Here is a 26,858-nt window from a genome sequence, read left to right as displayed (position 1 = left end):
CGTCTCAAAACAAAACAAAACAAAACAAAAACCCCAAAAGTTTTAGATATTCATTCCTTTTTTAGGTTTTATTTCCTTCATGTTTATGTTTCCAACTCCTTAACTGTAATCACAGCAGCTCTTCCAGACCACCGCAAGCTGTCCTCAGGCTGACCCCAGCAGCGCCACTGCACGACAGTGCCTGTGCACACGGCCTTCTCTACAGCACCGGCCTGTGGCTTACATCTACTTCTTCTCTTGAGAACTTTCCAAACATTTTGGTCATCTGGGTTTCACTTTGTATGGTGTGTTTAAATCTTCCCCTGGTTTTTGGTTGAATAGTCTGTTTATTTGCAGGAGTTATTGCTTTTTTTTTTTTTTTTCTCGAGACAGGGTTTCTCTGTGTAGATTGCAGGAGTTATTGCAAGCAAAAGAGTGAAGCAAGAAGCAGGGAGATTTATTTATTTATTATTATTATGACATGGTAACATCATACAAATTTTTAAAACGTTTCTCACATCTATGTGTTATTTTTATTACAACTTGGAACTTATTTCTTTCTGCGTACTTACTATATGTAACTTGTTTTATAGAAGAATTCAATGAGAAAGTTGGTTATATTATAGAACCACCTAGAAAGTTAACTTTTTAAAAGCATAACAATATATTAGTTACTTAAGAACAGTTTGCCACATGAAAACATTTTAACTATACAAAACTTTTTTTGCATTGGGAAGAAAAAATACTGCAGGTACTTTACAACAGGATGTGTAATGACAAAGCAGCTCAAAATGACGAAGCCCCAGCCAGGGGCGACTGCGTCAACTTAGGGCACATAAGCAAACTGAGCTTGTGAATACAATTTGAGGATCCTAAGGTAATTACAGCCTCACCAGGGTATTCAGATAGACGCATACCCAGGTGCAACTCTGGGGCTCTAGCTGACGGACAGCACAGCTCAGTAGCAGCTAGCAGGACTGGCGGCCACTAAGACGGGAGCCATGGCGTGGGAACAGGGCAGCAGTCTTCTTGAACTCCTGGAAGCTCCAGCGCATCTGCTCCACCTCGGCTCTGTGCTGTGCCCGTGTACGGCTCAGCTCCTGCAGGAGATGCTCATTGGTGCTGACCAGGGAGCTGGAGGATGAAAGGAGAGTATTGCCGAGGCCCTGCAGTGCCCAGCCTGCTGCTGTGTCCCCACTGCCGCAGCCGGGCTGGACGTCCACCAGCATGAGGGCGTGGCTCGCCCCGTGCTCCTGCCAGCTGCCACTAACTGCAACAGTGCCACGGCCATCACTTGCTCGTGGCCCCATTATCTTCCACTTCTTACTAGCTACTAACCCTGTATGTGACCTTTCTGTCCCACCCACAGGACACAGCCAGATTCCTTGGCTTGAGCAACCCCCCTACAGGTACTGTTGGTCACTGTGAGGTGACCTTGGGAATAAGCTGAAGGAGCCAATGGTGATGTCTTTCCGACATACCACAGTTCTGTGACGAGACAGTGATAGCCTTTATGGCTAGTAAACCCACATTCTGCCTCCAGAAAGACCCAATACTGCAATGTTTAATTCCCAGTCCTACTTGGTTAACTGTGCTGTGGCAACAGTACAGTGCAGAGCTGGATTCAGAGTGCTAGGACCTTTGGCACGGTTTCTCAGTCCTGCCCTGTTCTCCAAGGTGGCCACAGTGAACAGCGTCACAAGTTTAGATGAAGCCAACAGTGGCCTCTGCTGCTTTTGAAGATGGTCACCCCACTGAGTAATCTACCAAGTAGGTGCTGGCTCTGCTTGTTTAAATCACAGACATGGCTGCTGAAGAATAGCAGCTTGCACACGAGTGAGCAAATGCCTGACACCACTGTCTGCAGACTTCTACACCCTGCTCTGCCCATCTCTGGGCCAGGATGCTGACAACACAACCAGCAATGTCACTGGATGCTGCCCAGATGGCTGCTGGATTCCAGGAGTGCATTGCTTTGCCTGCCACTGCCTTGGCCCCTAAATTAGTGGCTCAGATTCCTTCCTTCCATTCTTTCCCGCTGAGTCTCAGGCCAGCCTTCTCTGCCAAAAGCCTTTCCCTCTAACTGTTGGAACTCAGGCCTGTAAAGGCTGAAAGGGAGAGCTTGGCTTAGTCTGACCCTACATGAAGGGATGTGGTCACCTAGTAAAGAAACAATGAAAAGAGGGGCGACAAGGGAGAAGGGGGGCGGGGTTAGAGTAGTGACCATGACTACAGGCCTCCCCTCCTCACTGGAGGCTCCAGGAACAAGGGCTGTTCTGATGACCTGTTCTCACTCGGACATTTGTCTCCATCCCAAGAGGATGAGACTCTGCTCTGCCCATCTCAACACTCCTAGTCTCCCTTTCACTACCCGTACAGCGAGAGGTAGAAACAGAATTTCTATGTTTCTAAGTGAATGACCACGGACTGCAGTGAAGGGGGTTAGTGCATGCCACAGGAACCGTGGCCCAGGGAGCAGAACATGCCCGGGCATCTCTAACACGCACTTACCCGTCAGGTTTCCTAGTCCATGCCTCCTGGTTCATATACACCTCAGGGTCCATACCTCAGGCTGCGCGCTTCCCAGGCTACACTACAGGGTACACTCTTTGCAGTCCCCCATCACATCTTGGTTTTCACCGAGGGAATGTTTGTCGTTGTCTACGTCAACAGGGCCATGCACGTGGGCCCTCAACTTCTGAGAGATACTGGCAGCTGTTCCTTGGTGCCCCCCACACGCCCTGTGCCTCAGCCTCCCCCTGTGACCCACCTGTGGCTCTCTTGTAGCATCTGTGTGAGCTCCTGAATCTTGTCGAAGTGCTCCAGGTGCTGCTTCAGCTCCACAACTTCCCCAGAGAGCTGCTTCATGCTTGCCTGAAGCCCTGAGGGAGGAAGGACAGGAAGCAGCTCTGTGCTGTGATGCTCACGCACACATTTTGTCCATTCTGATGGGTTATTTTGTTTTTGTTTTTTTTTTTTAAGATTTATATATTTTATATGTGAGTGCTCTATCTGCATTCTCACTTGCACGCCAAAAGAGGGCATCAGACCCCAGTATAGATAGATGGCTGTGAGCCACCATGTGGTTGCCAAGAACTGAACTCAGGACCTCTGGAAGAGCAGCCGGTGTTCTTAACCACTGAGCCAGCCCCATTATGGTTTAAATGAAAGGCAGAAAAAGAGTATCAGACAGTCGGGCTAGAGAGATGGCTCAGCGGTTAGATCCAAGCAATCACATGGCTGCTCACAGCCATCTGTAATAGGATCTGATACCCTCTTCTGGTATGTATGAAAACAGAGCACTCATATATATAAAATAAAGAAATAAATCTTACAAAAATAAATCAGATGCTCAAAGACGGGGTGAAGAGTATCGAGGTGACATCTATCTCCCTCTGTGGGAGCTAAAATCCCTGATGCCAGCAGAAAACTCCTCCCAGATTTGCCTACAGTCTCCTCCTTCTTCAAGAGGCAGCCTGCATCCACCAGGAGGCTTGACGCTTAAAAAGAAGCACCAGGAAGTCTGTAGTGGCCACAATTCCTGATGTGCTCACTGATTCATTCCTACCAGAGCCGGAGCTGGTACTCCCTTTCAATCTATGTGATTCTTACTTATTTCTGAGTTTCCAACTCAAAGAGAAAAGAGATGCCCCACTTATTGGCTCCCCACATCTGAACAAAGGATAAAAAAAATCCATATGTAGATGCACAGTTGTGAAACTATGTAGTATCAGTAGCATCAAGAAAGGTACTCAAGGAGGCAGAGGCAGGCAGATCTCTGTGGGTTTGAGGCCAGCCTGGTCTACAAAGTGAGTCCAGGACAGCCAAGGCTACACAGAGAAACCCTATCTTGAGAGAGAGAGAGAGAGAGAGAGAGAGAGAGAGAGAGAGAGAGAGAGAGAGAGAGAGAGAGAGAAAAGCCAGAAAGGAAAGCATGGCAAAAGATGACGACACCAGTATAAGATCCTTCTCACCAATTAGCAATGCACAAATATCTGTGATGACTTGAGACAAGACACAGCCTCCCTAAGAGCATAGGTGAAAGGGATTGTGGGAAGACAGTGATGGCAGCTTGGTCTCAGTGCCTCCCAGGAACCTCACATTAACAAAACATCAAGAGAAGCTAGAGGAAAACCAAAGCCCCATAGGAGTCTCAACTCCCTCACCCAAGAGACTAGGTCAAGCCCCAGTGGTGTGGCAGGCATCCCCAGTGGTGTGGGGACAATTTGTCATTAGTGGGGCACTTGACTGATACAATGTGGAAGAGACCCCAGAGGACCCATTTTCATGGGCCAATGACAGGATTGTGGTAGACTGAATGAAGGTTTCTTGTTAGTAAGGATAGACCAGGTGTTTATGTAGTCTAAGGAGCTGGCCAGCCCAGTCCCTCTTAGAATGGGGTCTTCACTGGGGAAAAGAACTGCTGTAGGAAAGGACTGAACAAAGCATAGCAACAGGGGGAAAGCCAAGAAATCCCCAAAGGAAGCAGTTGTATTATTGATCCATATATTCAGAAAAGGTGCTGTGGCCTATCTGGAGGACAAGTGTCATGTAAATGAGTGACAGAAAAGTCCTGCAGCCACAACAGAAGTGCAAGGAATCCTAGCTTCTGAGAGCCAGATCCAACCCCCACACACCATTTCAAAATGAGTAAAGCCAAGCAGAAAGTGACACAACCTGAGCCAGAATTAGAGTGTCAGAAAACTCATGTTACATTGGCAATAAAGAGCATTACACTAGAAGTGATGGCTAGAAAGAAAAAAGCCAGGACAAACAAAGTAGCGTCTCACAGAAAGGTCCAGCGTGGCGTGATTAGTCCTGAGGGTACAGAGGCATGCATACCTTAGTGGTAACCACAGCTCTGTGGAGGGTTGAACATAGAGCCCTAGGGAGTGGCACGATTAGGAGGTGTGGCCTTGTTGGGAGTAGGTGTGGCTTTGTTGGAGGAAGTGTGCCCCTGTGCAGGCAGGCCTTGTGGTCTCCTATGCTCAAGCATTAGTCCAGTATGGCACCCAGTCTCCTTCTGCTGCCTGCGGATTAGGATGTAGAACTCTCAGCTCCTTCCCCAGCACCATGTCTGCCCGTATGACACCATGCTTTCTGCCCTGGCGATAATGGACTAAACCTCTGAAACTGTAAGGCAGCCCCAGTGAAATGTTTTCCTTCATAAGAGTTGCCATGGGCAAAGTGTCTCTTCACAGCAATGACAAGCTAAGACAAACTCTCAATATGGGCCCAAGACTCCCTCAACAAGAGGGAAACTGAGCCAACTACCCAGGGCTGGGGAAGTCATGAATCTTGGGAAGAAAGCCTACTAAACCATCACGATCCCCAACTGCACTTTAGATAGCTGTCCTCACAGCCACAGCTAAGTGTGGGCCTCATCCCTCATCAACGAAACCTCTCTTTGCAGCAGAGGGGACCATTACAGAAAACGACAACCAATCAAAATGCAAAGTTAGGAGCCCAACCCCAATTGATACATCTATAAAACAACTCACCACACTAAAATTTCAGGAAACATTGTATGAGGTGGGGATGGGAAAGATTGTTAAGAGTCAGAGGATCGGAGGACTTTGCTGTGAGACTGTTGTCTCCCGGTAATGTCAGAAGCTACATCAGCAAAGTCTCGTCAACATGACTGCCTAAACATGAGCTAACAAGAGACATGCCTAAGTGGATGGAGGAAGGGCCACGAAATTCAACCCTATATGAAGAACTACAGCTAACTAAGGAAGGTTGTATTTAGGGACACACACACACACACACACACACTGTATGTAACAGCAATTAGTGAAAAAAGAGGCCATAAGTTTGAAACAGTGGTATATGGGAAGCTCTGGATGGAGGAAAGGGAAGGGGACAATGATATAATTATATTATAACCTCAAAAAGAAAAGAAATAAATAAAATGGGATGATACCCGAGGAGTGATGCTCCCTAAACAAAACCCCTTTAATTAAAAAAAAAAGAAAAAGAGTATGAAGAACTCTTCTCGTTCAACCAAATGCCCCAATAATAGCAAGGAGCAAGAGATGTGAGGGGACACTGGCCCACGAGTCAGACTGGGTGGCACTCCTCAGCTGTGGTGCTCCATGTGGCAAAGGCTGTGGTGCAAAGGACCAGGCAGGAAGCAGCTAGCTCCTGGATCTTTTAAGTTTCTTTTGAAACAAGAGCAACGTGCGCTCTGCCATCTGCTGTCCTGCAGCACACATGACCACCTTAGGCATCTGAACCTGACTCTTCTTAAAATGGAAAAATAAAACACCCCCAAAAGTGCAAAAGGACATGAAAATTATCTGAACCTGAAAGAAACAGTGATAACAAACAGCTGTCAAGACACTGCTTTCTCAGGAAGCAGAAGAGCCAAGATCCAGATGGCTGTGGAAGGAGCCAAACAGAAGCTACCTCCACATACCACCCTAGACTAACTGTTGCTGGCCGCCATTAACAGCTGGACTGGGCCTCCAGACCCACTCAGACAGTATTTACTGAGCCCGACTCTCAGCATAAGGTGACTTAGAATAACGTCAATGCAACACACTCACGAGCACTCAAATTTTTACCAAGTAGAGTCACCAAATAAACTGCGCTTTTACCAGTGATCTGCAAAGTTATAGCGGTTGACGTGTCTGCATTTTTTACTTCTTTCTTCACACTGTACAGAAGAGATTTTAAGTTGCTATTCTCTTCCAACGATTTGTCCAAATGCTGTCTCACTGTGTCCTAGAGGCACAGAAAACAAATGTAGGCAAGTCAAGTTCAGTCAAAATGTTTAAGGAATGGATAAAACTCAACAATCACCACAGACTTGCTTCCCTTTTCATAGTATAATCTGAATCACAACACAAAACAAAAATCACACAATAAAGCCTATTTTCCAACCAGCAGGCTGCCCTAGCCTGGCCCGCCAGCAGGCTGCCCCAACCTGGCCCATCAGGAGGCTGCCCCAGCCTTGCCCACCAGCAGGCTGCCCCAGCCTGACCCACCAGCAGGCTGCCCTAGCCTGACCCACCAGCAGGCTGCCCCAGCCTGGCCCACCAGCAGGCTGACCTAGGCTGACCCACCAGCAGGCTGACCTAGCCTGGCCCACCAGCAGGCTGCCCTAGCCTGGCTCACCAGCAGGCTGCCCTAGGCTGACCCACCAGCAGGCTGCCCTAGCCTGGCCCACCAGCAGGCTGTCCTAGGCTGACCCACCAGCAGGCTGCCCTAGCTCATGGGGTGCTGCTGAGCTATTATGTACAGCCTAGTCTCACACACGTGTGTGCCTGCCAGGCTGTGATGGGCACAGGCAGCAGGGTACTGAATAGAGAGTGGGCAGGACGTAATTCTAGATGTCACAGAAAGCTCTATGCAGGCTAATGTCTCTATCCTATGGAGCTCATCAGAACTTGACAACAGTTCTTTTGGAAGGTGGCTCTCACTGGTCCATTACATGTGTTCCCACAGCTGTCCCAGGAGGTAGTTATCACCATATGAACTTCTGATCCAGTTGCTGGATGCTCCTTCTTTTCCAAGACTGGATAACCAGGAGCATGGCTCAGCACACCCAGTCAGACAGGGAACTTTAGCCCGTTCCTGCCTGGACACTTAAGGTTGCCCTTCAGCACAGATACTTTTGTGCATCACTTCCATACTGCAGCAGATAATACTAACTGCTGGGCCCTGTCTATCTGGGTGCCACTGTTCCAGACCCAGCAGGGCTCACTAATACTCACTGTGTCCGCCTTAACAGGTGCTACTGGTTGCTTTCTTTCTTTCTTTTCATTCATTCAAGATTTATTTATTTATTATGTACACAGTGTTCTACCTGCATGTAACTTCTGCAGGCCAGAAGAGGGCACCAGATCTCATTATGGATGGTTGTGAGCCACCATGTGGTTGCTGGGAATTGAACTCAGGACCTTTGGAAGAGCAGCCAGTGTGCTCTTAACCTCTGAGCCATCTCTCCAGCCTCTGGTTGCTTTCTTGTAAGAGACTATACTGTGTCCCATGGGGCCAACAATCCCACATAGACAATACTCTGCAGAGCACTGCAGTCCAGGCATACCAGGCTCTGGCCCTCTCCAGATGCAAGGTCTCTGTGCACATGCAGGAGAGCCAGTGTTTTCACTGCAAGAGACCACCTGTGTTGGTTCGTTGTTTTCTCTACAATGGGTTTTGAGTGTCATCTCTTATGTAGATCTTCCCAAAATGAAGATTTTTGTCAGGCAACTTTAAAGTTTCACCCAGGAATCCTGTGCTGTGTTCATCTATTTTACAAATGAGGTGACAAGTGCAGGCGGCAATCCAGGCAGCTGCTGCAGGGACCCACTGACCCTGAGTACACATGGTCCTTAACTGCTCACCTTGCCAGATGTGGATCAATATATACATTGGCAGAGGGGACAGACTGGCGTCCCCTTCTTGGTATACTGAAGACCCCCACAGCCCTCACAGAAGCCCATGTGGCAACAAGACCTTCTGGGAGGGAGCCTGGAAGAGATCCTGACCTGTTAGGCTTTCAGATAAACGCTGAGTCTTGGCAGCTGATTTGTGCTTAGTTAATCTCAGTCTACTGCAGGAGCTGGCCACAGCGTGTTGGCCCAGGTCTCTCACTTTGGGGCTTATGTACTACAAAGCCACAGAGCTAACAGAAGGTTAGCACGTGCTCCGGTGGGTGCACTGATAGGTGGCTCTGCAGGCAACCCTTCCGCCTTTGATGTAACCATTAGCATAAACTTAAAGGGAATGCGTACAAACCACACACGGATCAGCTTAGATGCCAGGTGAGGGTTTGTACAGTTCTCTCTGGGTACTAACTGGTGTTAGGGAGTCCTCTAGACTCCCCTAGACTCAGACACAACCATCAAATGTTGCCTGGTTGGTGCAGAACAGAGGAAAAGACCACAGATGACCCGGCTAGTTGGAACCTAATGCATCAGGACAAAGAAGCCTACGCCAGGCACAGAGAGAGCGCGGCTCATGTCTTCTTCCCTCATCTCTGAGGAGAGAGCACCAGGCAGAACTTTGGCAATTAGCAGCAATACCATCATAGGTTCACCATTTGCTGGGGCCTGGGTGTCAGTCAGATGCAGCTCTGAAGGCCACAGCCACTCATAAGGGGAAACTGATTCATCCTGAAGTGGCAAGAGGAAGCTCAGCAGCGGTTGTGGGGCTGCCCTCAACCCGCACGGCCAGACCTGTCTTTCCCTTGCCCCATGGACAAACAGAAACAGCAAAGAGCACTCACCAGCTCCCTCCTTGTGTTGGTGAGCTCCATGGTCACCTTGTTCACTGTAGTAGCATACTGTTGCTGCTGCTCAGCAAGGCGGCTTTGCAGAGACTTATTTTCAAGAGACAGGTAACTAAGCCCTTCCTTTTCAAGTGCTGAACTGTCTTGAGCTGTGAACTCTTGAAGAGATGACAAAACACGCCTGGCCTGAGCTAGGAGTCAAAAGGAAATACCGTTACCATATCATACTAAAGGATGGAATACAAACAACAACAACAACAACAGCAACAACAACAACAACAACAACAACAGCTCACTACACAGAAGACACATGACGTGAAAGAGGAGCATAGAAGGAAACAGACACTGGCACTTTGAAATCACCTTGCTTGGCTTCTCCATGAGAATAATGAACTTAGCTTTTAATTTACAAAAAAGGCAACCAACCCTCAAGGCAAGGCTGTACATGCCAGGCAGGCACATCAGGAAGATGCAGTGAATGTATTAGGTGGCTTGGCCTAAAAACTCCAACATGGCCACTGCATCATGACCATCACAGCGACCATGGACCACATCTGCTGCAGCAAGACACCGGCCCTGACTAAAGACTGGATTTATAGCCACCAGGATTCAGTACTGCAGTTCTCACAGTTTCTGATCCAGGAGCAGCTAAAAGGGACACAGCCCTGAGGAGAGTGGTCAAAAATTATGTTGGCTACTTCAAGTCAACCTGACACAAGCTAAAGTCATCTGAGAGGAGGGAACCACAACCAAGAATACGCCCTATAAGAAGGGAGGCCTGTGGGGCATTTTCTTAGTTAGTGATCAAGGGGGAGGGCCCAGCCCATTGTGGGTGGGGCCATCCCTGGGCTGGTGGTCCTGGGTCCATAAGAAAGCAGGCTGAGCAAGAAGAGCAAGCCAGTAAGCAGCACCCTCCATGGCCTCTGCATCAGCTCCTGCTCTGCTTGAGTTCCTGTCCTGACTTCCTTCAATGACGAGCCGTGATGTGAAAGCGTAGGCCCAATAAACCCTTTCCTTCCCAGGTTGCTTTGGTCACGGTGGTTTTTTGTTGTTGTTGTTGTTGTTTTTCTTTTTGTTGTTGTTGTTGTTGTTTATCATAGCAACAGTAACCCTGACTAATAAGACAGGAACCACGGTAGGCAGTGGCTTAGGCAGCTCAGTGCTGATGGGCCTGGTTCCCAAAGGACACTAACACATAGCCCAGGCTTCTGGAAAGCAGCCATTACCTAGGCTCAGAGCACAACACTGCATGAGAAACCCTAGTACACTCTTGTCCTGAATCTCTAGTATGCAGAAACAGACACACCTGACTCCTCACTAGGGAAGACTAATGGGCTCTTATCATATGTCTGAAGATCTGTGAATCCAGGGTCCTGTACTCAGCCAGATGCACACAGAAGATCAGAAGACAAGGGATTCCCAGCCTTCCAAAAGCCACAAGAAGACAGTAATTGGAGACCAGTATTGGACACAGCCTTTGCAGCACTGGCAAGTGGTCGCCCATAGTCACAAAGCAGTCCAGTCACCAAGAAGGTCAGGGGCAGCAACAGTAGGAGGACATGTAATAAAACATGTAATACCCACAAAGAGGATGTCTGTTATCTAGCTTGGGGACAATTATCCACTTCGCTGGAACCCCAGGTTGCATGAACACTGAGCCCCAAACCTAGCAGGTGGGCAGCATCTACTAGTGCTGCCAGGACTCACCAAGGAACGCCTCGTTGCCATGCAGCGACCCACTGCCACTTGAGCACCTGTCTATCAGGTCGAGCAGAGCCTCCAGAAGTGCCACTTCCAGAGTAGGCTTTCGCTCAGGCACCGCTGCCAAGCCAAGTTTAGGAGACAGCTAGGAGGAAGACACAATGGTGAAGACTGGCTTTGAGTTGGCAGCTCATTGCAAAAACTAGGTCTCTAACGCACTAAAATGCTTGTCTCCATAATGGAAGAAGTCCCAGGGGGGGGGGGGTGGGGGTGTCACAACCCTGAGCTGAGAACAAGAGTCACCTGCCTTGCAGACCCCCGGCTGTGAAGCCAGCTCCTCAGGAGGCCTCACAGCACCGCCCCTCCCATCTTCCTTCTTTCTCTCAATCCAGAACCTGAGAAACAGAGGCTGCAAATGGACATGGTCACATCACATACGGAAACAGCCCACAGAACTAACACTTGTAGTCAGCAGCCTGACTCTCTAGCATGGTCCAGAAATCCAAGGAGTGACCTGAACAGGGACCCAAACAGCCAGCTTGTTTTTGCCTCAGGTCCAGCTTAGCGCCAATCAGAGAATCAGCCACCTTGAAAGCCCTCTAGCTTCTAAGCCGAATCGCTCTACTTTCTAGACCTCTTGCTGTTTCCTTCTCAACAGGCTCTCAAAATCCCCAAGGCCCACCCTGCTCCAGCAGCTCTGAGGCAGTAGGCCTACTGCAACCTCGGCAGGCAGGCCTTGAGTCTCAGAGGCTCCAACTGGGCCACCTTGCTGCTATAATGGCGTAGTTCTGGAGCCTCTGGGTCCTTGAGGGTGTAAAAACTCTTAACTCTCTCATCAGGCATGAATCCTTCCAAAACCAGAAAATGTATCTCCAGAATTCACCCCTCATGACAGAGTCATTGATGACTCAGCCTGCCATAAACCTGATTCCTACTTTGGAGACAAATGTAAATATGGGGGGGAAAAACCATCCCTATTATGTGGCTGTGTTTGCCTCTCAGAACCAGAGCACTACAACAGTGGAGCATGAGATCCAGGAATTTGGTTAAAAGCAACTTTCACTGTGGGGGTCACAGTTAATACTAAAAATGTAAGAAATGGCAAGCAGGAGACCAAACGATTATGGTGCTAAGACACACTCAGTAGGAATGAGGTGTGTTTCCAGATGCTGACCCCTCTGCTACAGCCACTCACCATTCTGGTGTCACTTGTGCCATGAGACGTCCGCTCTTCAGCCTCCAAAGCCTCAGAGTGAGACAAGGCCATCTGACTGTGGCCCTCCAAGCTATCCTGTCTGCTTAGACTGTCCTCAAGACCAGAGGGCCCATCAGCCCTCTCTAGGCAGCTCAGACACTCCCGGTCTGAAGGCATCTGGAATCTACCACCAGGCATCCTTCGCTTCCTGTACTTTTCAGGGACAGGCAAAGGATTTAGTATTTTCTGTGATGACAAACTTGACTTCTGAGAAGATGAAGCACAGTCTTCAACATCCACAGAGTCTGTAATACAGAGAAAATGAGAAGAGCCCTCGTTAGACTGAAGTCTCTGGGATCTGGAGGCTGGTACTGTATTTTAAAAAGCACATCCACAAATGTGAATGTGTGTCCCCACCAGGCACACACACATGCAATACACATGCACATCTATGTGCACACATACACATAAGGACACAAGAGGAAGAGGCAGGAGGTGGAAGGAGGGAGGGGCACAAAGGAGCAGACATGGTGAAACATGGATTTGGAGGCAAGCCTGGATGAAGTGGACAGAATCCATCCTTATCAGCTTATGGAGAATAGATGTGTCAACAAAGTTCTCCACACAGCATCATGTATGTGTGTCCCCAAGAGATTAAATGGGCTGGGATAAGCAAATGCTATGGGGAGTCCTATGTACTTACTCACTAACCCCCCTGGGAGGGCAGGGATGCTCGTTTCTAGGGGACAACAATGAAAGCAGGGACAGCACTGAGCAGGCACGACCCTGGCTGAACTCTGAGCAGCCACATTACCTGACCACTGTACTGTGGAAGGTCTCACAGATGTGACTGAAACATGTGCTCAAGGTAACAGGTTCATTTATGTTTCGATACTTACACTATAGATGCTCACGGTACTCTCAATTAACTCACTAATTTCCCTCATCTTTGGCATTAAAAATGTAGCGTGTATTTAGAATAAAACATGTCTACGGGCAGGGCTCAAGAGAGATAGGGAGAAATGTGAGAAGAGGCAGAGTAAGAATATGTGAACACAGTGGGAAAATATCAAGAAATTTACAAACTGGCAATCGAAAATATGGGTGTAGGATAAATGTTGATGTGCTAAGACCTTTCCAAAGATATTTTAGAACTTCATATATAATAAGTATAAAGACATCAGGAAAGACTTGTAGCAAGCACTGTGGAATACGTGTGACCACACAGAAAGGCAGCTCAACCCTGGCAGGACTGGGTGGTTACCTAGCTGTGAAGTGATGCGGGAGTGCGGCACATGCACGTGGCAGGCCTCTGAGGATGACACGCCATGCTGGGAGGGTAGCTCCCCACAGAGCTGGTCCTGCGGTGAATGACCTGGACAGCACCCTCTGGAGGTGGCTTTCTTCTTCTCATAGCCTCGCCTCACTGAGTCCCCACATTGGTGTTGGATGGACAAAGGGCTCAACAGATGTCTGGACTCTATTTTATTAAAAACATTTTAAGTCTTACTTCATTAAAAATTACACTGTAAATTTGTGAGAGTATATGAAATTAATAAAATATACTTTCCTTAAATCAAATAAGACAAAAAATACTGAGTAAGTTAACATAGCAGTCAACACTGCAGTGAATTCCAGATAGTTCTACAGGGAGGAAACTAGCAGGGTAACAAGACGCAATCCCAAGTAACCAAGATGGAGCAGAGGGCAGTGTGTGGAAGATAAGAGGGAAATACATGCATGTCAACTGCCTTAACAAATGTCCAGAGTGGTCACATGATGACTCTTTTCAACAGATGCTCAGAGTGACTGGAAGTAACAGGTTTTGACCAGTGATACAGGGCTCTCACTCCACTCAGCATCAACTCCAACTGTGGCCTGTGCATAAACCTGGGCAGTCCTTCTATGCACAATGTGGGAAAAGGTCTCATATTAGACACAATAAAGCACATTCTATTATAGAAAAAAAAAGACTATTGGGCTTGGTTATTCTTTGAAACATTGTTAGGAAAGCGAAAAGGCAATCAATCAAAGGAGTGAGAAAAAGGTCTCAGATCCAAAATTCACATCGTTTGTATGATTCAACACCCGCCCCCTCCAAAAAGAAAGAAAGAAGCCTGCTAAATAACAGGGTGGGCAGGCTTTGAAGTATACCCAGGAGAGGTTAGGGCTAAGAGGACTGAGAACAGCAGTATTGGGAGACTGTGGCTCAGGAGCTGCTAGCTGCAGCAGGAATGGCGCTAGGAAACCCTCCATGGAGTACAAGACATTAAATTAAAGCTTCTAAGTAAGTCTCCAGGGAAAGGCAGAGTGCCTTGGTTGTGCACATTAAGTTTACACAGTTTGAGAAGTTCTGAGATGCTGGCAGGTACAGTGGCTTGCTCATGCTCCTGAGCACTGGCATATCATGAGAGCCCAGTGACTGTTCCCTGTGGACATGTCGCTTTCTTGTTTATATCAGACATTTTTTCCCTATGCTTTGAGAAAGAATGAAATTCAAACCACTGCAATTAGGACTAGACTCAACTTAGATCCATTAATTTTTCCCTTTGAAATTCCATAGTACAATAATTAGTATTCAAAGCCAATACTATAAGCATCATATGTATATGCTCAAGTCAGGGCTGCCTGAACCACAGAGCTTTCACTGTGCTGCACAGCGCACCTTGGCCGTAATAGAGGTCAGTCTCCTGTTCCTTTTGGCTGGAGCTTGTGGTCCCAGGAGGATTGCTTAGGTCCCATTCACACTCAGCGATGAGATTCAGGACAGCCTCGTCATCAGCATCCATGACCAAGCACTTCTTGGCTGAAGTATCAGCACATCTGTTTCTGGAGTGGTATGGTCTGCAAGGAAAGAGAAACTCTGCAGTGTCGGCAGGCCCATGATAGTCCTCCCTACACGAGCGTCTCACACATCTCTTGGAAAGAGATTGTTGGCTGGATGGCTCTCATTACAAAGGAACCTGGAAGAGAGACTGACCTAAAACAGCAGGGTCATGAGATGGCACCAAGCCTACTACCCCAGACTAAACAGAAATCCACTAGAATTAGCTAAAAAAAAAAAAAAAAAAAAATTAAAGTTCTAGAATGTTCCTCTATTCATACAATCCTCTAACATTAAAATTCAACTTGCTTCTATCCTGGCACATCCAAAAGAAATAAACGTGATTAAGAAAGGAAAAGGACTGCACGTTCCTAATGTTTATAGCATCTACAGCTAAGGGACGCACGTCTATGGCAATCTCTGCTCTATCACTAATCAATACTCTAATTGAACAGAGACTTCAGGGCCCACATATTAAAAGAAGAAAATTCACAGAAATTGTTCAGAATTGCCACCAAACTTCAATGAGTAAGAACAATCCATCCAACTGAGTAGAGAAACTGACTTCCAGAGATGCTACCAAACTTTCTATTCAAAAATGTCCAGATGCTACCAAACAAAAAAAAGAAGGTGCAGACTGTACACACACACACACACACACACACACACACACACACACACACACACACACCACACCACACCCCAAAAAACCTAACCCCACCAAATTCAGAAACTACTTGTCAGAATCCAGACATTTTAGACTTTCTAGACAAAAAACTTGCTCAACAGGCTGGAAGAAACCATGAGAAAGAACTAGAAGAAAATATGAGAACAAGGTCTCATTAAATGGAGAATATCAACAATGAGCACCAAGTACTGAATAAGCACACTGGACAGCATCGTTAAATGGTATCGTGGAAACTGGATATCTACACGTAGAAAGATGAAACGATTCCTTTCTCTGATCCTGCACACAAATCAATTCCAAACGAATCAAAGATCTCAGTGTTAGACTTGACATGGTCCTAAGTACACTTGAGGACATAGCCTCAAGTTAAGGACTTTCTGAATAGGACAACAGTCACCCAGGAAATAAACTAACAACCAACAAGTGGGACTTCATGAAATTCAAAAGCTTTCAAATTGCAGAGGAAGCTATTAATCTACTGAAGAGGCAGCCCACAGGAAGGGAGGATCTTTGCCAGCTACATATCTGATAAAAGATTAGTATCCCAGAATTGGGGAGACAGAAATAGGCGAATTTTGGGGGCTAGCCAGACAGACTAGCCACTTGGGAAGCTCCAGACGGGTGAGAAACCTTAGTATCAAAGACGGGGTACCCAGCTGGGTAGCACCTGTTGGCTATTTTTCTCCTTCAGAAGTGTTGTACAGTGCCTCCCAGCACTATTAAAAACTCACCCATAGAACAGTTTTCAGGGTAGCATCAGTTTGATTTCTGCCCATCCTATGACTCAGAAGCTGTGTCTTAGAATCAGACTTTGGAAGGTAACCAGGAGAATAAGAGGCTGTGGAGAGTTCACCTCTAAATGGGACAATATGTCCCCCTCACCACAAGTGTTAGGGATCACCTTGGAAGAAGGAAAGGAAAGATCTAAGAGCTAGAGGTAGTGGACATCTGCAGCAAAACAGTATTTGTCAGACCTGACAGTGCCGTTCCACATGTGAATTCATAGTGGATAAGACTATATGTACAAGACCGGCAACAGATGAGGCCTGCCCACATCTCAGCAGACAGGAGAGGAGCGCGTCTGTGCTGAGACGCTATTGGCAACCGACAGTTGCTAAAAGAAGAATGTCAGCTGTCCTCAAGGATGTGGCCCCGAGAAGCAACTCATGGTCCAGCAGATGATCTTATTATACCCACATGTACAGGATGCACTGAGTGGACTCAGTGGGCTAAACACACACACACACACACACACACACACACACACACACACACACACACACACACCAAGTTATAGGAAGAAAAAGTTGTAATAGTGATAGGATAGGAAGGAACTGGAGTGGAGGAAAACGAGGTGAAAAAAGGGGGTAAGGTAGTGTTCTCAGGAGATGCGCCCAGCGGTGAAGTGCTTACGTAAGCATAAAGCCCTGAGTTTGGCTTCCCATGCACACAGGTAAAAGCTGGGCACGGGAGCCCGCACCTGTGTTCAGCATGGGTAGGAAGTAAGTAGTAAAAACTGGGGATCCCTGGTTCTCTGGTTAAGTGCTCTATCAGAGTCAACGAGTTCCAGGCTCAAAAACTAAGGCAGAGAGTGACTAAGGAAGATAGCTAAAATTGACTTTTCACTTCTACATACATGCATGCACCCAGGTACACACACGGATATGTACACCCACACACCCACAAACACAATGGTGGGTGGGTGGCACCTGAGGAATAACTTAGATTATTTCCTTTCATTTGATAAAGAGTTGTAAATATAGCTCATAAATGTAGAAGAGAAAAGTAATTTAAAATATTGAAATAGTACACTAAAAGTATACATCCAGCCAGGTGTGGTGGTTCGCACCTTTAATCTCAGCACTTGGAAGGCAGAGGCAGGTGGATCTCTGTGAGTTCGAGGCCAGCCTGGTCTACAAAGTGAGTCCAGGACAGCCAGGCTATACAGAGAAACCCTGTCTCGAAAACAACACACACACACACACACACACACACACACACAATCTATCTATCTCTGTATTTATCTACGCATCTATCTATCAAGTCTCCAACACAAAAGCAGTAACAGACACTAAGGAACAAAAACTGGCATAAGGCACAGAAAAGAGAAGAATGACAGAGGTCCCTCCTTATCAGAACTACAATAAATGAACGCGGACTGAGCTCTCCAACTAAAGGACAGAGACTGACGGAATAAATGTAAAGCATGATTCAACTACATGGTGTGTGCTAAGACTCTCACTATAGAGATAGCAAAATGCCTTGGAGGGTTGATATCTGCCCAGCTCTAGTGCTTTAAGCTAATTACATAAATTATAGTCTCTCTGTGTGTCAATTATCTGAGAATTAGCCAGGGTAGAAAAATTGGAAATAGCCTAAATGCCCATCAACTGATAAATGAGTAATGAAAATGTGGTACATCGAAACAATGGAATATTATTCAACTGTTTAAAAAAATGAAATTTGCAGGTAAATAGGTAGTGCTAGGGAAAAAAAAATCATTCTGAATGCAGTAATCCAAACCCCAAAAGACAAATATTGCATGGTTTCTCTTGCATGTGGGCCCTAAGCCTGAGCTTTTAAGCTCTCCACATGTGTGCTACAATCCACTTGACCACAGAGGTTGGGTAACTATTAAATGATTAGAAGGAAGAGGATATCCCAAGGCAAGGGACTATATTGCTATGGAAAGACAGGGAGGCGACTGGAGTGGGAGAATTAACTGGGCAAGGAGAGTCAGGAAGGGAATATGGAGGGCAGGGCGGGTAACTAACACTATGGGCCATTTGAGGGGCTATATGAAAATTTGTACTGTACAAGTTTCCTAAAAATATGTATGTGCTAGATAGTTGTATGTCAACTTGAGACAAGCTAAAGTCATCCAAAAGAAAGGAACATGAATTAAGAAAATGCCTTCAAAAGATCATGGGTGTAGGCAAGCCTGTAGGACATTTTCTTTATTAACAGTTGATAGGGGAGGGCCCAGCCCCCAGCCCACTGTGGGTGGTGCCATCCCTGGGCTGGCGGTCCTGGGTTCTATAAGAAAGCAGGCTGAGCAAGCCACGGGGAGCAAGCTAGTAAGCAGTACTCCTCCATGGCCTCTGCATCAGCTCCTGCCTCCAGGTTCCTGCCCTGTTTAGGTTCCTGCCTTAACTTCCCTCAGTGATGCACTGTCACTTGGAAGTGTAAGCTGAAATAACCCTTTTCTTCCTCAAGTTGCCTTGGACATAGTGTTTCATCACAACAACAAAAATGTGACGAAAGCAATGCACATATATGAAAGAAGAACAAATTTTAAAAACGAAAGAAAGCATTTTCTCCATAAACTATAGATCGGCTAAGACAGCTGCTGGTGTGCTAATGCTGTCTCTTAGAGCCATAATGTGAATGGCAAAATTAAAGAAAAAGCCAATACAAGAGGCACCAATGGCTCCAAAATGCAATGTTCTATATAATGGCTGTCTTCACAGCAGCTTTCTTGTTTGAGACAGGCTGGCAGTACTGAAGGAACTTCTGAAGGGACAGAGATAGACCTATGCCACCAGCTGCTTGTGCCCCAGTCAGAACTGAGACCTTCTTCCATCTGCTCTGCACACTGGTCCCTCAGGGGCAGCTGGCACACACACTCATGCCTGATGATTGAATGTCCTGTCAACAGGCAAGCTTGAAACCATCTCTGAGTGCAACCACATCAGTCTATACCTTCCAACTGGCAAAGTGGCTGGGAAGTTCTCCTTCGAGACGAGTGAATCCTCTGAGGCAAAATGAAGCTGGGAAGCCTTCCGCTCACTCTCTCTCACAGGGCGGTCATCTAAAAGAGAAAAATACCAAGAACTGTAGAGGACAACAGGGAGAGATCACGTCCACGTTCTTCATGAGAATGGACACGCTTCGTTCCCCAGCTAGAGCTCACAATATAGAAAGGCTTTGGTGCCTCGGGGCGGACACAAGCTCACCACAGCGAATGGAAGCATCCCTCTGGAATGATCTCTGGTGACTATGCTTGGCTTCCCCACAATGACAAGTATAATGCCAGAGGCTAGCCTATGCCCTCAGAGTCCACAGCCCATGAGCTGCTCCTGGGACAGGTGACGCTTCTTAAATGTTTATTAAATATCCATGCCAGACACTGGATTAGTCTTGGCACGTAAGCACAGTAGAGGGTCTGCAGAGAGGAGAGTCCTCAACACAGTGAAGATGACTGATGCTATGTAAGTTTGTTCTTAAGGGTGACTTAAGTCTTCAGAAGCCCAGAGCTGGAACACAGGGACAGAGGTGAAATCCCACATGGCCCATACAGACACTCGAGGACTCAGAAGGCCTTGACCAAGAATTCCTGGCATGCCTTTATCGCAGCATTCATGTTGCACATCTAGTTAAATCCCCATGCTATCTTTCTAAGCAGTATTTACTCTATGGCACAAAATTATAGAAAATAGTAAAACGTAAGGGAAAAAAAAAACCACAATGTTGTATAACGTAATTACACGTGTCTTCTCTGGAGTAGGAGAACACATCTAAGCTGAGATACTTTCCCCTCAGAAGCAGTGCTAATCCCTGGACTACCCCACCAGAACTCCCTCACACCTGCAGCCCCCTTTCCCCAGCAGCAGCCGCTCCCCGCCCTCCGCCCCCCTGCCCTGGCCCTTTGCTGTTTCTCCACAACCTATCCAGAGCCTCCTGAGCTCCCACCTACAGCCAGCAGCGAGGCCCTCTGCAGGCCCCACACAGCACGCAGCAGCTCTCCTTCCAGCATCTGCTGATCCGGGGCCTTTGGACCGCATTTTTTAAACGACTGATTTCAGTAATATCCCTTTGCTGTGTATGAACACCTCTTACATTCTTCCTTCATCTAACCTCTGTATGATTCTCAATCTAAACTTTTCTGGCAAGGAGGGAAGGCAGTGATTTAAAACTAAAGAATCTCAAGACTACCCACAGTTGTAGTGCTTCTAAAAACAAGGCCAAACTCAACAGTTTGTAAGTTACTTACACAGTCAAAGAAAGGACAGAACACAAGTGCTTATTCCTTCCGACTATCTTCAAATTAAACACAGAAATTCCAAGTATGTTTTAACTAAACAATGTGCTCTGGGCAGTTAGCCCATCTGAGCCCCAGGCTCAACACTTGCGGTATCTTTTCTCAGGTGCTTTTCCATTTTGTTTTCTGGGATAAGTCCTCTCATGGGGCTAGAACTTGGTGATTAGGTTGGGCAGGCTGGCTGGCTAGTGAGACTAACCCCAGGAGGATAAAGGACACCCCAGAGCTAATGGGGGATTTGGGCCATCAGTGGAAAAAAAACAAACCAACCTAAAACAGCTTGCGTTTCCAGCAGGGAACAGCAGCATGATCTATCTGGGACTCCTCTACCTACCTAGCTGGCGGAGCTTGGGGAGCAGATGCACTACAAAGAGGCGGTAGTCAGACTCGTTTTTCACTACAGGGTTAAGCCGGAAGTCCACATCCTGGAGCTCCGTTAGGGAATGGAGCCTAAATACTTCTGCTAATGAGGAAATAGAGTTGTAGTAGAGGTTGAGACTCTCCAGTGAGACCAGATACTGAATGCCCTGTTAACAAGAACAAAGCTCAGTTAGTTAGTTCATCACGAAAAAGAAACCACTGGTGGTGGCTAGCCAACTTAAACATGCTCAAATGAACACATACTATTCCCGGGGGGGGGGGGGGGACGGACAATGTAACATGGTATTTGTGAAGTACTATGCTCCAACTGGGGCAGCAATCATACGGGGTGTGTGAAGAGAGGTGTGTGAGTCCAGTAGTACTAAGCACAACTATTCTCTCTTGAGTACCCAGTATGAATCAAGCTATGTGATGTACACAACTTCATTTACTCTGCACACACGCAGATTAAGAAGCTAAATCTTAGGGTTTTAGAGAGGAGCCAACCCTTGGTTTAGCCAAAGCTGTGTTTTGCTTTTGTTCTGTTGTTGTTTGTTTTCCGAGACAGGGTTTCTCTGTGTAGCCCTGGCTGTCCTCAACTCGCTTTGTAGACTGGGTTGGCCTTGAACTCACAGCGATCCACCAGCCTCTACCTCTGCTTCCTGAGTGCTGGGACTAAAGGTGTGTGCCACCACACTCAGCTTGGTTTAGCCAAAGCTGGAGCCTGTACCTAAGTGAGTGAAATCGATGTCACCATGTTCCCAGGCAACGACACCCTATGTTTATTTCAAGGCAAGGCCCTCCTCTTTGAATTGAGCCATAAGCAGTCTTTATATAAACTCCCCACTTGTGTCACCTTGGGAGACTTATTTTCTCATCATGCCTGGGTACCTGCAATGAGCCTTAAATTCGCACAATGCCATTTAGGGTTGAAGGCCAAATACCAGGCCATGAATAGATACAAAATACAGAAAGAGGAAGCAAAGCAGATGAAGGGATAAGAAGGGAAGAGCATGCACACTTAGTCTTTGGGACCTTGTTTCATTCCCTTTAAAGATAATCCATCTCCTTCAGAAAGCCATGACTTTGGTATTTAAAGCAGTTTAAAGATGTAACGGGGTGGGTTAGAAACTTGGCTCTAGATAAACACTAGCGACAATGTAACACAATCACTCTAAATGCACAGTTTATAAGCATTTCAAAACCTGCTGCATTTTCTTAATCATTAAAATACATCCCTCTGATACTAAGAATGGTAAATTTTAACAGATAGCCTTAAACGCACCTCAAGACTAACCAAGGAGTTACGTGAGAGATCTAAGGATTTTAGAGCTGTCAAATGCATCAGAGAGTTCCCCAGGTGAGTAATCTTCTCTTGGTATGTTCCAGGAATAGATAAAGATCGAAGATCAGCTAAGAATAGAAAAGTGTAAGATTTTACTCCTTTTTGAAATGTTAAAACAGTATAATAGAAATTGAATTTGAGGAAATCTTTTGGAAATTTTTGGAAACACAGCAGATACTGACAGTCAGATTTGGCTTGATCAAAGTATAATTAGGCTTATAGATTTTAACCTAGGCCCATCGGTGTACTTCTTACAAATCAAAGGTTAGCAGAAAATTCCAGAAGTCATGTCAGCAAGAATCCCCTGCCCTGGCTGTGTGCTCACCTTGATCCCTTGTCACATTACTTGTCCCTCACCATCCCAAGGAGCACAGCAAGACTCTGCTCCCTCATTTCCTCTTAGCACTGTTCAACGTAGGGACCCCCGCTTCCCTACCCTGCTTGTTGGCTAAAAACGTCTACTTGCCCATGTCATAAAGGGAACAGAATGTTCTCTCCTCACACTGCAAAACCCGACTGTATTCTATGCCCATCTCAACAGCCCTGAACAGTCTTTTTTAAAAAATGTTCTTGATTTTTTGCTTGTTTGCTTTAGAGTGAAATCTAGACGGCCAAGGACGGCCTTGCATGCTAAATCTTCCTGCTTTACACTCCTGCCGATTACAGGCTCCTGGACAGCCAGAGCTACACAATGAATGAATGAATGAATAAATGAATGAATGAAGGAAAAAAAGAAAATAGGCTGAGCACTAGTATTCACTGCTGTCTGCTTCTAAATAGCAAATGCAATGTGCACAGCCACCTTAGGCCCTAGCCACTATGCCTTGCTCACCTTGGCTTTTATCTCTTCTTGAATAAATAAACCTTTTCACTATCTTGTCAGAGATTTCATATGGGAAATGAGAAAAGCCATGATATACCCTCTTAGGAAACAACAAAACCGCTCAACAGAGAACCCTTCTGACTGGACTGAACACTATCAGCCAAGAAAATCGCCTTGACATTCACCAGCATTCCACTCAATAACACACTTTTCAAGTGTGCTTGCAACACTCTCCAATAGACACCAGATTCTTGGCCATTAAACAACCTCTGCAGATTTAGAATGAAATTATACACACTACGTTCTCTGACCATAATAGAATTACACTGACATTAGCAACAAAAAAACAGCAAGAAAACCTCCAGACACAGGATTTAAAAAAAAAAAAATCCATTCCTAAAGTAAATATAAAAAAGTGAATAATTTCCAAATAACTCAGAAGGTCTAAGAAGATACCTAAAGGGATATTTTAAAAGCATATTGAAATCAATGAAAATCAGAGCCAGCCATGGTGGGAATCTGACTAAAACTCCAAGGCCAGCAGGCTAAATATGAAGATCAAGGCCATCTTGGATTAATACCACACTTGATCATAAAGGGTTGGGGTGAAATTCCATGATAGAGCATTTGCTCACTATATGCAAGACCCTAGGGTCTATCTCCAGTACCTTTACAAACAGAAGAGCGAGCACTAATACACTAACAAACGTGTGTGCGGCTGAGTGATAATTAAAGAGAAAATTATAGATTAAAATATTTAAATTATAAAGCAAGCTTTACGTTTCATATCCAGAATCCAAAGAGTAAGATAAATGCACAGCAAGCACAGAGAAAATAAGTAGAAAAAAAGTAAACCTTAAAAACAGTAAGATGATCAGTAATAAGCATAAATCTCCAACACGACTGAAAACAAAGCCAGATTATCAGTATCATTTATGGAAGTGAGGATGTCCGTACGACCCCACAAGCATTAATAAATTAATAAGAGAATGTTATAGACAGTTCTATGTACATGTTTGACAACCAAGAAAAAAATGAATTAACTTAGTAAAAAAAAAACCCAGATTACACAAATTCACTCTAGATGAAATCACTATAATTGAGAAAGTCGAATTTGTAGCCTAAAATCTTCAACAACGGAAAAGTTTAGGCATCCATGGTTTCACTGGAAAAGCCCGAGGGCGGGGGGCGGGGGGGGGGGGCGCCAGGGTGAGGGTTGGGGCAGGGGAGTGTTAAAAGATCAGCACAAATTCTACAGGACCTCTTGCACAAAACATAGAGAGGCCCTGATGCCCATACTATGTAAAAACCAGACCTGCATCCCTCATAAACACTAACACAGAAACCCTCAACGAAATACCATGTTACCCCACGGGCCAAGACCGTCTGCGGCACAGCCGCATCCGCACTGAGGCAGAACTATCAGGACAGGCAGGGAACCATGAACCCCAGCTGTCGGTCCCACACGCACCCAGGTCGCGGTGGGGACCCAGGCCGCTGCGGTCCCGGACAGTCTCCTCGCTCAAAACCAACCGCTGGCCGGGCGCCATGGTTTCAAACCGAACGCTGGCGCGCGGCGCCTGCGCAGTATGGTGAACTGGACCGAGCAAGACCAACGCTACAAGGGGCGGGTCCAAGAGAGGGTGGGCGGAGCATGGCTTGTGACTAAAACTTTCTCTTAGGCACTTCGTTTACACTTACTCTATCGCAACCTCATCCTGCACTGGACCCTTCCCAGGACAGCCACATTGGGTGCAGTGTGGTCTGCGGTAGTGTAGCGGCTGCTAATGGCTGGGGACATTTTTGTCTACTCCCACTTAACGTTCGTCTTCTACACACTCCAGCCGCCTTCCCTCTGAGGGTTCAGTCTCTGGGGTGCTCCACCTGCTTGCCACCAGAACCCCTCACACAGAGGCTTCCCTATGAAGAGACAGGCGGTGTGCAAAAGTTTCGCAATGTTTTCTCTGTTGAAAATCCCTTCATGAAACCCGAGGTCTACTGAGTAGAAATGTGTATTCCTAGAAGACTACCAGGCAGGGAACAGAAAGATACCCACGCTTTTCAGAAGCAAAATAATCTTCTGTGGCTACCATCTAAGAGAAGTCGCACCTAGGGGCACAGCACGGGCGTTATTCATTTTATTTTGCCCGCCGGAGGTCAGAGTCCAAGTGTAACCTTGAGGAGAGGGGTGGGTGTGTCTGGGACAGAGACCCAGGTCCAGCTTTTCTTCTGTAATGGAAGAGCCAGCAGGGGCTTTGGGAATAACATTGAGGAAAAAAGGGCAAGGGTTAGCTATGCACCTTACGGAGATTCCTACAAGCCTCAGTAAGAGGTTATGCTAACACTACGAAGTTCTCTTTAGCGTGGCTTATTAAGTACCACCTGCAAGGGTAACACATTAGATTGTGAGCCACCTCAAACGTGTCTAAGCTGTCTTATGGGCCCAGCTCTTGCTCCCTTTAAGTGACCATCTAATTGGATAACGTCCTCAGGTTCCATTTGAGGCGAACCAATAACACTGGAACTAGATTTGGTGTAGCTGAAAACACAGAGCAGGGAACAGTGATGTGACACAGAGATAGAGATGGTGAGCCAGGCTGGGTTACCCCAGGAGCTAGCCCCTCTGCCTCTGAACTCATAAAGGTTTCCCACCTAGACCTGAAGGTTTCTTAGCAGGAACCTTCCTTAGCTGGAGCCCCACGGTGTGGTTTCCCTTACCGCCTGGAGAGCTGGCAGGCAGCTCTTCCACCCAGGACACTCTTGATTTCACATATATTCTCTCCCATGCTGCCCCGGATCTTGGCATTCATCAGCTCTCTGAGATGGGGTGAGGAGAGCCGCTGTGGCCATGTAAGAGGCTTGTAAGGACTGCCTCTTTTTTCTTATGTGATATCTCTGTAAGCCATGACAAAATATGTGCTGCTTAAGACCCACAATCCAGGCTAGCTGGACATTGGTAGGGGGTGAAGGAGGCCTTCCTGATACTCCCTACCTGATACCCCTTGCATTTTTCTAGAATCTTCCATGGAGGCTCTCACTCCCCGGTCTGAATCCCTGAACCTATGAGCTCCAAAAAATATGGGGTCAGCCATCTTCAAAAAGACCAGGAAGGAGACAAGGTAGCCTGAAGGTGACCTTTGTGTGCCAGAAGAAAATATGGGTTCAAGCTGGCCCCTGAGGGCGTCTGCCTTTGGCCATAAAGAGTAGGAAGAGGAGACTGTGGTATTGATTGAGAGTTTTAGATAGGAGGTATGTAGGACTCGGCTGGTTAAGGTTCAAGTCTGACATTTCCAGATAGCCACATATCTCAGTCTATAATGGTAGACTCCCTTTCTTGGCACGGTTCTCTCTTCCCCTGATCTGGGGACCTCAAGATCCCTTAAGGAGCATCACATGGCCCTCAGGGAAGATTACAGGCCCCACCCTTTCCTGATAGAACCTGTTCAGCAAGCACTGGGGATTCCTGGAAATACCCTACACTATGCTAAGGAGATCCTAGACTTCAGCAAATGACCTTTAATCGTACCTGGATGTTCTTCCCCCCACCCATAAGATAATTAAGTACTGTAGGCAAGATGGGTCATGTAAGGGAGATAAACATGTTTTTGTTTTGATCCCAAGTGTGAGATGGGGAAGAGAGCAGGATGGTTTTCCACTTAGAAGTCGA

At 46.6% G+C, this 26,858-nt stretch overlaps 1 protein-coding gene across 5 annotated transcripts; it reads right to left on the bottom strand.

Annotated features, from left to right (window-relative positions):
* Positions 1-426: 426 nt before the first annotated feature.
* Positions 427-25,341, bottom strand: CEP72 (centrosomal protein 72). 5 transcript variants are annotated; one of them, XM_084783026.1, is made up of 12 exons: positions 25,248-25,341; positions 22,309-22,436; positions 20,998-21,190; positions 19,325-19,433; positions 14,776-14,954; positions 13,375-13,590; positions 12,111-12,415; positions 10,922-11,060; positions 9,212-9,405; positions 6,579-6,705; positions 2,750-2,861; positions 427-1,113 (listed from the first exon to the last, which is right to left on the bottom strand). In XM_084783026.1, exons 1-12 carry the CDS (start codon positions 25,282-25,284, stop codon positions 948-950), a joined length of 1,905 nt encoding a protein of 634 aa, XP_084639152.1. In that variant the 5' UTR covers positions 25,285-25,341; the 3' UTR covers positions 427-947. The 5 variants fall into 5 exon arrangements, with proteins under 5 accessions (XP_084639152.1, XP_084639151.1, XP_084639153.1 ...); XM_084783025.1 differs by lacking the exon at positions 25,248-25,341 and adding an exon at positions 24,663-24,766; XM_084783027.1 differs by lacking the exon at positions 25,248-25,341 and adding an exon at positions 24,552-24,680.
* Positions 25,342-26,858: the final 1,517 nt, after the last annotated feature.

The sequence above is a fragment of the Acomys minous genome (genome assembly GCF_964271855.1).
Source record: "Acomys minous genome assembly, chromosome: 5".
NCBI lineage: Eukaryota > Metazoa > Chordata > Mammalia > Rodentia > Muridae > Acomys > Acomys minous.
The sequence above is the reverse complement of the archived record's forward strand: the minus strand, read 5'-3'. Positions and strand labels throughout refer to the sequence as shown.